Here is a 12,476-nt window from a genome sequence, read left to right on the forward strand (position 1 = left end):
CATATCTTGAATTTGTTTAACAAATTTTTATTAAAGTATTAAAAGTTTGTATTCAAGTGATAACCAACTTTTTATTAGAAAACCAAAATAAAAAAACAAATGGATATAAGTTAAACTATATGATATCAGGCTACAAATTAAGTAATCAAGATAGTAATACTACTGAATTCTATACACTTATAAACTTAAGTGGATTTGAGCAAATTGTAAAGCTTGATGGACCCGCGACATATCTGAGTTGGTCGCATCGGGTGAAATATACCCTTGCTAGGAGGAGCATGGAGGGATATCTGACAGGGGAGAAGACTGAGCCGGCTGAGGGCTCCGCAAGTAGAGATGAGTGGAAGTCCACTCATATGTTGGTGTACATCTGGCTTCTGAATTCTGTAGTCCAGCCAATTGCTACCATAGTGGATGGCCTTGGGAGGGTGCAGGATGTCTGGGAGAAGCTGAGGAGGACCTACGATGGGGTGGGGAATAACCTGAGGGTATACCAGATCGAGAAGGAGATCAACGCTACAGTCCAGGGAGAGAGGACTATACAGGAGTACGCCACAGAGCTGGAGCGCTTGTGGCTCGATCACGATCACTTCTCGCCCCTAGCGAGCTGCAAGGACCCGGAGTGCAAGGAGCGCGAGGCCTCTTTGCAGAAGAGGACCATGTTGTTTCTCCGAGGCTTGGCTCCAGCGTATGAGCAGAGGACGGCGTTGCTACTAACTCAGACGAAGATCCCACCACTGGAGGAAGCAGTCTCGGTCATGATACAGGAGGAAAGCCGTATCAGACTACAGGTTGGAATAGGTGGACTTACATGGGAGAAGTCTGCACTGGTGGTATCCAACCCGAATAATACTGGATTCAGAAGGGAGACTAGACAGTGCTTCAACTGTGGAGAGGTAGGGCATCTGAGACAGATATGCCCTAAGCCACCCAGGGAAAGGAACTGGGGTGAACGTGGTCAGACTGGTGGCCGTGCAGGTCGAGGGCGAGGTGGAAGAGGAGACCACGGGCAAACTTGACAGTGACAGAAAGGGAAGAAGAAGCTGAGATGATCTTCACTGATGAGGATCAGGCTCTCTTGGCAGCACTGAGGAGGAAGCAGAGAGCAGTAGGTGATGTGTCTGAGGGGTCATCCACTACTCTCTCTGGAGGAGATTATGCCAATTACGCCCTTCGCGCACACCCAAACGAGAGAAGATCCACCGCCTGGATAATGGATTCTGGAGCATCCAGACATGTGACAGGCAATGTCAGTGAGTTCTTATCTTACACTCACTTAGCAGAAGCAGAGAGTATTTAGATCGCTGATGGTACAACACAGGATGTGGTTGGTAAGGGCACTGTTAGTTGTACAGGTTCTATAACTTTATCTAATGTTCTACATGCTCCTTCATTTCCGGTTAGCCTGTTATCCATTAGTGCCATTATCCTCCAACTAAATTGTATTGTTTCTTTTAACATTCCCAAGGTGATCTTTCAGGAGAAAGGGACAGGATGAAGACTTGGGACTGGGACATGGCGTAGCAGGCTGTGGTACTTGGACCGCGAAGGGATGGACTCAGCGCTGACATCTGTGGTAGAGAGGACGGGAACAGGAGGAGCTAAAGTGTGTACAGAAGATGAGTTGATGCTTTATCATCAACGGATGGGACATCCGTCATTTGGCATTTTGGGTAAAATGTATCCAACCCTGTTTGGAAAGGTAAATAAACAGAAGCTGCAGTGTGATGCTTGTGAGTTTGGGAAGCTGACTAGAAGCTCTTATGTTAGTTCGGGTAATAGGAGTTCTTACAAGTTTGAAGTAATACACTCTGATGTATGGGGACCCTGCCCAGTAAATTCTATAAATGGATGCAAGTTTTTTGTTATATTTATTGATTGCTTCTCTAGGGTCACTTGGGTGTATCTTATGAAAAACAAAAGTGATGTAGTTGGCTGTTTCAAAGATTTTCATAAGCACATCCAGACTCAGTATTGTGCAGTAGTAAAGGTGTTGAGGTCGGATAATGAGACAGAGTACACCAACAGAACACTTGGGGAATATCTGTCAGCTCAGGGGATTCTACACCAGACTACATGCCCATATACCCCAGCGCAGAATGGAGTAGCAGAGAGGAAGAACATACATCTCCTAGAAGTTGCTAGGAGTATGATGATGGCAATGAATATCCCAAAGGTTTTGTGGGGACAAGTAGTCTTGACTGCTATTCACTTAATCAACCGGATGCCTTCGAGTGTGTTGGAGTGGAAGTCTACTCGTGAGACACTGAAGGGAGATAACCAGGGGGTCCTACTATTGAAGGTATTTGGTTGTGTGTGTTTTGTGAAGGACAACAGACCATCGGTTGGAAAGCTAGACCCTAGGGCTATGAAGTGTATATTCGTGGGATACAATGGCACCCAGAAAGGATATGTCTGCTGGAGCCCGGTGGAGAAAAGGCTGTTTGTCAGCATGGATGTGGGGTTTCGGGAGCTCGAGCTGTACTACACAATGGGGGTTACTTCACCTTTTGGCGACTTGCCTGATACTGGAGGTATGAGGCGAGAGGGGGAGAATGATGAGAGCTCAAGGGGGTCAATACCAATTTCGATTTCGTACTCAGGAGAGAAGGAGGATGAAGACGAAGGGGAGGAAGAGAAGAAAAGGGGTGTTAGGCCTACATCTCAGGGGGAGTTGCTTACATACAGTAGGAGGGGGAAGGAACCAGAGATGCCTATAGTAACAGTGCCAGTGCCTAGTCCCTCGTCCAGCTCTGATCCAACTCCTGAGATACCTACATCACCCTCCACTCTAGGTAATACCATTCCTACTCCTACCCCTCTCCCCACTCCAATGTCAGAAAGGAGGACTACTCGCAGTAATGCGGGAAATCCTCCTAAGAGATATGGTTGGGATCTAGATCATTCTGTTTCCTATTCTCACATATCCCCGTCACATAGAGCATTCATTGCATCATTAGATTCTGTTATTATACCTAACAGCTGGCAGGATGCTAAGAATGACTTAAAGTGGAAGACTGCTATGCATGAGGAGCTGGGGGCTCTTGAGAAGAACCACACGTGGGAGTTAGCAATACTGCCAGCAGGGAAAAGAGAAATTGGATGCAAGTGGGAGTTTACCGTGAAGCAGAACCCAGAAGGGAAGGTTGAACGATACAAGGCACGACTGGTGGCAAAAGGGTACAGCCAGACATACAGCATTAACTACGATGAGACTTTTGCACCAGTGGCAAAGATGAGTACTGTTCAAACGCTGATTTCTCTGGCAACAAATGGTGGATGGGAACTACACCAACTGGATGTGAAGAATGCGTTTCTTCATGGAGATCTAGTGGAAGAGGTGTATATGGAGATACCACCTGGATGTGGCACAAGACAGACAGTGGGTAAGGTTTGCAAGCTGAAGAAGCCTTTGTATGGACTGAAACAGTCCCCTCGAGCATGGTTTGATAGGTTCAAGAGAGCCATGGTTAGTATGGGATACAGACAGATCAATGCCGACCATACTGTATTCTTCAGAAGAAGTGAGGGTCACATCACTATGCTGGCAGTGTATGTGGATGACATGATCATCACAGGGGATGATGAGAAGGAGATTGCTCAACTCAAGGTAAGATTGAGCAAAGAATTCGAAGTGAAGGATCTGGGTCAACTTCGATACTTTCTTGGGATAGAGATAGCTCATGGACCTAAGGGGGTTGTTCTCTCCCAGAGGAAGTATGCACTGGATCTTCTTGCAGAGACGGGGATGTTGGGGTGCAAGCCGGCTGCTACACCGATTGATCAGAGTTTCAGGCTGAGTGCTGAGGCAGAAGAACCTGTTGATCGTGAGAGATATCAGAGATTGGTGGGCAGGCTGATCTACCTGAGTCACACACGTCCAGACATCTCATTTGCGGTAAGCGTGGTGAGCCGCTACATGCATGACCCGAGAAAGGGTCATATGGATGCAGTATATCAGATACTGAGGTATCTGAAGGGACCCCTGGCAAGGGACTAAGATTCAGGAGGAGTGACCATGTGAACATTAAGGGCTACTGTGACTCAGATTGGGCTAGCTGCGGAGATGATCGGAGGTCTACCTCAGGGTATTGCATATTTGTAGGAGGCAATTTAGTCTCCTGAAAAAGCAAGAAGTAATTTGTGGTGGCGAGATCAACAGCTGAAGAAGAGTACAGAGCCATGGCCTTGGGGGTTGCGGAGTTGATGTGGCTGAAGAACATGCTGGTGGAGCTGAACCTTGATCAAGGGGCCAAGATGAGTTTGTGGTGCGACAACAAGTCAGCTATCAGTATCGTCAACAACCCAGTTCAGCATGACAGAACTAAGCACATCGAGATTGATAGATTATTCATCAAGGAGAAGCTGAACAGTGGGTTATTGGAGTTAGACCATGTTCCAACTAAGGAGTAGGCTGCAGACTGTTTGACTAAAGGGCTTAGCTCAGTAGATCTAGCTAGAGGGTGTGACAAGATGGGCTTAATAGATATCTTTCGCTCATCTTGAGAAGGAGTGTTGAAAAGATAAGTGTAATTAAGGAATATTAGAGGGGTTTTGTGTAAATATGGGTGTAAGACTATATAAGCCAAGCCGATAATGAGAATATTAGATCTTACAAACCCTAATCTTTCAACAGTGTCCCTTTGCAATAAACATTAGTATTCCATGAAGACATCTCCAAGAATAAGAAGTCTATTTTCTATTCGAATACTCTTTTTCTTTTGACATGTGCATACATATGGAAGTATAGCACAAAGATAGTCAACAACAAATACACCTTCATGTAAGGCAACTTGGTTAACTTACTAATATGTGTGCTGAGGGAATAACAACTTTCGATAATGCATAATAAAATATGCAAACAGACAGAGATAGGAACCTTTTTATTCCACTTAGCAATATAAACCGCTGTCACCTCTGTTCTGAGCATAGACAATTCACAAGACCTATTCTTCACTTAAACTAACCATTATGATTCAATATTTGCAATTAAACTAACTATTACGATTTAGCAGATAGATTTCACCATAAACTGTGTAAATAAAGGGATTATCCTACTTAAATCAAACCAGGATATTTAACAATCGATTTCAATAGGGATTATATATTTATTTATGTTATGTGTGTGTATATACACATGTATGTGTTTAATATATGTATATGTCACATGCATAGCCCATACCAGTGCTTCGTTACTAAATCTTTGCAGATGGGCCTTCACCACTCTGCAGGGTTCTGTATGTCTTCCCCTGATTTCCATTCTCCATGAACATATCTCTGACAGTACAAAGTTCCCTCATGATGTTGCCCATCTCGATTCTCTCTGCTGGTAATTCATAGGAGCATGAGATACCAATTCTAAGCATTGAAGCTACGCACTCGATTGCTCTTGCATAGTTCATACTTTCAGCATCATCGCATGGTGCAAGCAAATGAGCATCAATATTGACGTCTGTGATTCGTTCAGGAAATGTCATCTCCACAAACCTAGGAAGAGTAAGACCTCCTATAAACATATCATCAGTTGGTCTCTTTCCAGTAAACATTTCCAGTAAAAGTATCCAATAGCTATGCACATCCCCACAAGTTGAAACTTCAATTCCCATTCTGTACACTGTTATAGATGGAACACAGATGTTAGGATAGTTAGTCCGAGGTGATTATAAGAGGCGGTGTAATATGAAACCGAATACTTATATTTTCTTATCAAATTAATTTGGAAACATATGGAATTTTTTTTTTTTTTTTTGAGGAAAATAACATATGGAATGTTGATAGGTTCCGTGGAGTACATGAGATGAAATTATATGAGATAGGTTGATTATGATGATATACTTATATAACTGTAAAGTAAAACGTTCTAGCTGAAATAGTATGTACCATAATAAATAGAAGTTTTCACCGGAAGCAATATATCCAAAAGTTCCTTAGAGACCAACTGAACTTGTTGAGTAGTGAGAAGTAACCTTCTTGAGAAACTTGGCGGCCCCGAAGTCACCAACATAAGCAATCATATTATCATCGAGAAGAATGTTGCTTTGCTTCAGATCACGATGAACAATTGGTTTTCCACAATGGTGGAGGTAATCCAAAGCATCAGCTACATCAATAGTTGTATTTAATCTTCCCATAAGGTTCAGTTTTCTTGCTTTGAATTGCTCATTTGCTTTGGGACGCAACCAATCATCTAAATTGCCACTCTCCATAAACTCAAAGACCACAGCTTTGAAGTCATTACCTTTGAGATATACAGCTGAACATATTGTAAGGATCTTGAAAAGATTCTGATGCAGAATGTTTTTCGTTGCTTCTCATTCTGCCATAAATCTCCTTGAAGCTCCCAGTATTAGAAACTTTAATAGCTTTATAGCAAAAACTTGTGAAAACTACGGCCTTCTACAAGAATAATTACAGTAGGTAAAATCTCTTTGTAGTAATCAGCTCCAATAAATTAATTACAGGAATCACCAAAGTAACTATGAAAAGCATAAATACAGATGCTTCAACCTCAATGCTCGAAAGAAAGAACTCAATCTATCTAATGAAGTAAAAGAAAGCCCAGAAATGCCAAAACAAGATCGCTTGTATAAAAGGCCATTCATAGAACAAAAAGGGTTACAGGAGAAACAACCAAAAAAAGATTTAGAATAATAGATAAAGGTATACTTCCAAACAATCCAAATCTACTGATTACGAAGAAACCACTGTGAGAACATATATAAAAACAAGTTAATCTCTCTTATTGTCTCTATAAATCTCTATGTTCCTGATACCATTTGCTTGCTTCAATACATTCTCTATCTCCATTCCTCTACAGTAGTTTGCTCGAGCAGACAATGTCGGTCCTGAGTATGGAGATTATAAACAAGTGTAAATCAATGACATTGCAAGGAAATCAATGATATTAAAAAAAAATCTTAAGGCTTAAAACTTGGAAGATATCACCAGCATCTCTATGCAAAAACATTAGTACTTTATGGCTGCAACAATCTCTAGGAATAAAAACTCTATGTCCATCCCATACTCTATTTCTGATGACATGTACATATGCAACTAAGGTAGCATAGCATAAAGATAAACTGAGAAATTCTACAGACAGAAAAATAACAACAACAACGATGGTTGACTGCATGAATTCTTTCTTCCGTCAACATTTATTTAAGGGGCAACTTAATTAAATTACTAATGTGTGAGCAGAGGGGGGGCAACTTAATTAAATTACTAATGTGTGAGCAGAGGGAATTTCAACAGGAATTCTCTTTAACACCCAACAAATACACACACATGGGTGTTGGTGTGTGAGCAGAGGGAATTTCAACAGGAATTCTCTTTAACACCCAACAAATACACACACATGGGTGTTGGTGGGAACCATTTTCTTCCACTTAGTAATAAAAACCACTTTCACTTTGGTTACTAATATATAAGCACAGGGAATTTCAACAATAATTTATCTATAGCACGCAACAATGCTAGTGGTTTAATACAATAATTAAAGCACTATCAACCTGCTATCTTTCACCATCCCATCCCTCCAGAAAATTGTGATGTTGGTAACTATTTACAATGCATAGGCTGTTAGCTTTTGTTTCATTATCTTTCTGTTGCTTGAGGGTTTCATGTGTCTGAAGTAAATTGTATTGCTCAGGTATGCATGTACCTTGATGTTGTACGTAAATGCTCATTTGGTTAATGGAATTATATTTTTCATCGACCGAAAAAATGATGTTGAATGTATGGAATTCAATAGGATTACTCTACAGTATACTAGTGCAATTTTTTCCTTTTATGTAGCTTACATTAGAGGATCATTCCACGATTAAATATTTGCAATTAAAATTACCATAATGACTAAGCAATATATTTCTATAGAAACTATCTATAATAAATTGGTTATCCTCACTTAAATCAACCATCATGATAGATTGAATTAATTTCAGTAGGAATTTTGTTTGTGAATTTTATTAGTGTGTGTGTCACATGCATAGCACATTCCCATACCAATGTCTGTCTGTGAATATTTGTAGATGGACCTTCACCACTCTGCAGTACTCTCTGTCTCTCCCCATAATTTCCATTCCTCATGAACATATCTCTAACAATATGCAGTTCCTTGATGATTTTGTCCGTCTCCATTCTCTCTGCTGGTAATTCATTTGAGCAAGAGATACCAATTCTAAGAATTGAAGCCATGCAGTTGGTTGCTCTTGCATAATTCATGCTTTCAGCATCATCACTTGGTGTGAGCAAATGAGCGTCAATGACATTTGTGATTTGTTCAGGAAATGCCATCTTCACAAACATAGGAAGAGTAAGACCTCCTACAAACATATCATCAGTGGGTCTCTTTCCTGTAAACATTTCCAATAAAAGGATCCCATAGCTATACACATCTCCACAAGTTGAAACTTCATTCCCCATTCCGTACTCTGTTATAGGTGAAATACATAGAAGCAATTAGAATGGATTATACTGAGATAAATACAAGAGAAAGAATAAAGTAAGACTGAGTATTACATTTTCCTTATCAAATTAATTTGGCAATATATGGAATGTTAAGAGAATATTTTCAGTGAAGTACATAAGATGAACACATAGATGTCATAGTTTAATTATGATAATAAAATAAGAGAATATTTTCAGTGAAGTACATAAGATGAACACATAGATGTCATAGTTTAATTATGATAATAAAATTACATCTTTAAATTCAGAACATATTAGATGTCATAGTTTAATTATGATAATAAAATTACATCTTTAAATTCAGAACATATTCTAACAGAAATGTGATAGTAAAACATGCATGTATGCATTTGAAGCTTGCACGTGTGAAGAAAAACAAACAATGCATTGTGTTCAACTATAAAAGGAAAATATACCATGATGTTTAAGGTTCAGATGGTAATCTTGTTTTCTCTTTTAAAATTTTAGCCTAACAAAATAATACAACATATATAAAAGTAACGAAATCAAGAAAATATAAGTTTTACCTGGAGCAATATACCCGATAGTTCCTCTGAGACCGGCTGAACTTGTTGAGTACTGAGAGGTAACCTTTTTGAGAAACTTGGCAAACCCAAAGTCACCGACGTGAGCAGTAATATTATCATCCAGAAGAATGTTGCTTGGCTTTAGATCACAGTGAACAATTGGTTTGCCACATTGATGGTGGAGATAATCCAAAGCATAAGCTACATCAATAGCTATATCTAACCTTGCCGTAAGGTCCAATTTCTTTGGTTTGGACTGCTCATTTGCTTTGGGATGCAACCAATCATCTAAACTTCCATTTTCCATGAACTCAAAAACTACAGCTTTGAAGTCATTACCTTTGAAATCTACACTTGAACATACTGTAAGGATCTTGAGAAGATTCCGATGCCGGATGTTTTTCACAGCATTACATTCTGCTATAAATGTCCTCGATGCTCCTGGTATTTGAAGATTCAATACCTTTACAGCAACAACTTTCGTACTTTCAACATCGAGTAGTCCTTTATATACTCTACCAAAACTACCAGTCCCAATTATATTGTCCTCAGAAAATCCATCTGTGGCTCTCACAAGATCACCATAAGTGACCTTCACATTTTGCTCGATTGTGGGTGATGAGTCGAGAGATTTTCTTCTTGAACCTTTTCGACAGCGTCGGACTACGAGGAAACAGAAAAGAAGAATCACTAATATAAATAAAATAGTACTCCCGCAGATCACTATTACTGTGCGTGATCCATGTTTCTTGTTAAAGGGTTCAGAAGGGCAAGCTGGCAGATGCATTTCTGGGTTCCCACCACAAAGCTTACTATTTCCAATAACTGAAACTGCACTTGCATTTGCAAACACACCAAGTAGTGGCACTTCACCTTCAAAGTTATTGAAGGACAGATTCAAATAGTTTAGGCCATGAAAATCTTGTAAGAAGTCAGGTATTTTTCCCGACAAGTTATTTTTTGAAAAATCGAGCTTCTGGATGCCTCTTAACGAGGCTAAAGAAGAAGGAATACTTCCTTGAAAGAGATTTCCACCAACATAAAGTTCCTCCAGCACTTGACACTCACTGAGAGTGATAGGGATTTCACCAGACAATTTGTTCATGCTGAAATCTAATATATTCACATTTATTAAGCTCCCGATTTCAGATGGTATTGGCCCTGACAGTGAATTGGATGCCAAACTTAAATGTATGGAGAGCCTAGAAATGGAGACTATTTCTTTGGGTATACTACCCGTAAGTTTGTTAGATCCAAGATTTAGATATATTAGGTTTTGGCACTTTCCCAGACTTACTGGTATATTTTCGCTTAGTTCACTGGAATCTAGATAAAGTTCATTCAATTGAGTAAGGTTGCCGATGGTAGATGGAATCTCTCCAGATAGCTTGTTATTGCCCAAATCCAATGCATGCAAGTTCCGAAGCATCCCGATGCTGGAAGGAATAGAGCCATAAAGCGAGTTTCCATCCATACGAAGCACCATAAGGTTTACGAGGTTTCCGATATCAGAAGATATTTTTCCAGAGATGTAGTTATTATCCATATATAGACCCTGAAGATTGGTGGAAAGGTTGGCGATTGAATTTGGTAGCACGCCTCTAAGCTTATTTGACGATAGGGTCAACCACTCCAACTGGGTACAATTGGTCAAAGCGGTTAGGAATGTCCATCCATCAGGTTCCGTGGTTTCTAAGTGGTTACTATATAGAAATAGTGATTGCAGCTCTCGTAAACGTCCGAGGGTAGGAGGGATTATGCCACTGAAGCTATTTCCACCAAGCTCAATGTATTGAAGACGAGATGCATTGGACAATGACATTGGGATTGGTCCGTGGAATTGGTTAAAGGCCAGGTAAAATGTTTCAAGCAGAGGAAGAGCTTGGCCTATGTTTGGTGGGAGTGACCCAGATAGGTGATAGGTAAATGACATAGATAGATGAGAAAGAGAAGAGAGATTCCACAGTGAAGGTGGTACGCCTCCAGAGAGGCTGTTGGCTGACAAAGAAAGTTCTTTTACTTCAGAAAGCCTACCGATGGAGTGTGGTATGCTTCCTGATAATTGGTTAGTATCAAGTGCAAAGCTAGTAAGAGAAATGAGATTCCCTATGCTCGGTGGGATGCTGCCAGTGAGTTCGTTATTGTACAAGTAAAGTACAGTTAGAGAGGTGAGGTTAGCTATGCTAGATGGGATGCTGCCACTAAGGCTGTTATTGTTCAAATAAAGTACGGTTAGAGAGGTGAGGTTTCCAATGGTATGCGGGATGCCGCCATATAATTTGTTTCCGGCCATAGATAGACCAGAAAGCAAGGAAAGACTTGTTAATGAAGAAGGTATACGTCCTGTGAGGCTATTGTTTTTTAAAGTTAGGAGCTGTAGGCTGGAACAATTGCTGAGACTGACTGGAATTTCACCTTGGAGCTTGTTATCCCGCAGAAAAAGTACCTCTAATTTTGAACAGTGAGAGAGTGAAGCAGGAATACCTCCTTCAAGAGAATTCGAACTCAAGTCAAGATGTGTCAATCTGGAAAGGTGACCAATCTCTTGTGGGATGGATCCATTAATTTGATTGTCCGACAGATCAATCTCCCTAAGAAATGTGAGGTTAGCTATGGCCGTCGAAATAACTCCAACAAGATCGAGGGAGCTCAAGTTCAAGGATGCGACCCTTTGAGGATGTCGGAAGCCACCACAAGTGATGCCTTGCCATCGACAGAAATGAACAGAGTCGTTCCACGAGGCCAGTGTGTTAGAATTGGGGGTGGAAAACAAACCTCCGCCGGCGAAGAGGAGCTCCGACGAGCTCCGACGAGTTCGATGGTCGCAGGCGAGCTCCGGTAGTCCAGCCGACGAAGCTCGAAGCCTGAGCTCTGCGTTTCGAACCCCCCTCGAGCTCTGCGTTCGCCTCCGAGCTCTGCGTTAGGCGATGGCGAGCTCTGCGTTAGGCGATGCCGAGCTCTGCGTTTGGCGAACCCGACCTTTGCGTCTGGGTTATTCGCTGGCGACAGGCTGTCGCCAGCCCCTCATCATCGCCTATAAAAGCCCCCTTTGGCCCTAGGGTTTCGCTGCTGTGCTTCTCCCCCTCTCCTCCGACTTCTTCCCTGGCGGCGACGGAAAACCCCCCCCAAATCGCAGCTGCGATTTTATGATTAATCCCCAGCTTTCAACAGTTTAGTTGAGGGGGATTTAAGAAGAGAGAGAGGGAATTAATTAGGGGTTTTGAATTGTGGGGTATTTGTTCTCAGTTGAGAATTGAAAGGGTTCATACCCTTTGATTATTAACACTGTAGCTACAGTGTTTATCTGAGAAATCTCAGTTTTGAGATACGCTCCTAAATTGTAATTTCTTATTTGATTAATAAGAAAATTATCTGTGTGGCTCCCGAGGACGTAGGCAGTTGCCGAACCTCGTTAAATCTTGGTGTACTTTTTCTATACTGCGTTTCTGTTGCATTAGGGGTTTCAGCGTTAAATTCCCAACA

The 12,476-nt window shown here is 41.2% G+C and overlaps 2 protein-coding genes across 2 annotated transcripts in view; both read right to left on the reverse strand.

The window, feature by feature from the left end:
- On the reverse strand, positions 5,196 to 5,970 carry LOC109829799 (receptor kinase-like protein Xa21). Its single transcript, XM_020396843.1, has 2 exons — positions 5,881 to 5,970; positions 5,196 to 5,614 (listed from the first exon to the last, which is right to left on the reverse strand). The coding sequence occupies exon 2, from the start codon at positions 5,604 to 5,606 to the stop codon at positions 5,196 to 5,198; it is 411 nt and encodes a 136-aa protein (XP_020252432.1). The 5' UTR covers positions 5,607 to 5,614; positions 5,881 to 5,970.
- The window catches only part of LOC109829807 (receptor kinase-like protein Xa21), a 25,347-nt gene continuing 19,503 nt past the window's right edge, over positions 6,633 to 12,476 (reverse strand). Inside the window, exons 2-4 of the mRNA XM_020396855.1 lie at positions 8,994 to 11,915; positions 8,002 to 8,429; positions 6,633 to 6,845 (exon numbers count right to left, since the gene is read on the reverse strand). Of these exons, the coding sequence (XP_020252444.1) occupies positions 6,798 to 6,845; positions 8,002 to 8,429; positions 8,994 to 11,915 (3,398 nt within the window). The 3' untranslated portion in view covers positions 6,633 to 6,797. The remainder of the gene's footprint in view (positions 6,846 to 8,001; positions 8,430 to 8,993; positions 11,916 to 12,476) is intronic.

This window comes from Asparagus officinalis, chromosome 1 (genome assembly GCF_001876935.1).
Source record: "Asparagus officinalis chromosome 1, Aspof.V1, whole genome shotgun sequence".
Taxonomy (NCBI): domain Eukaryota; kingdom Viridiplantae; phylum Streptophyta; class Magnoliopsida; order Asparagales; family Asparagaceae; genus Asparagus; species Asparagus officinalis.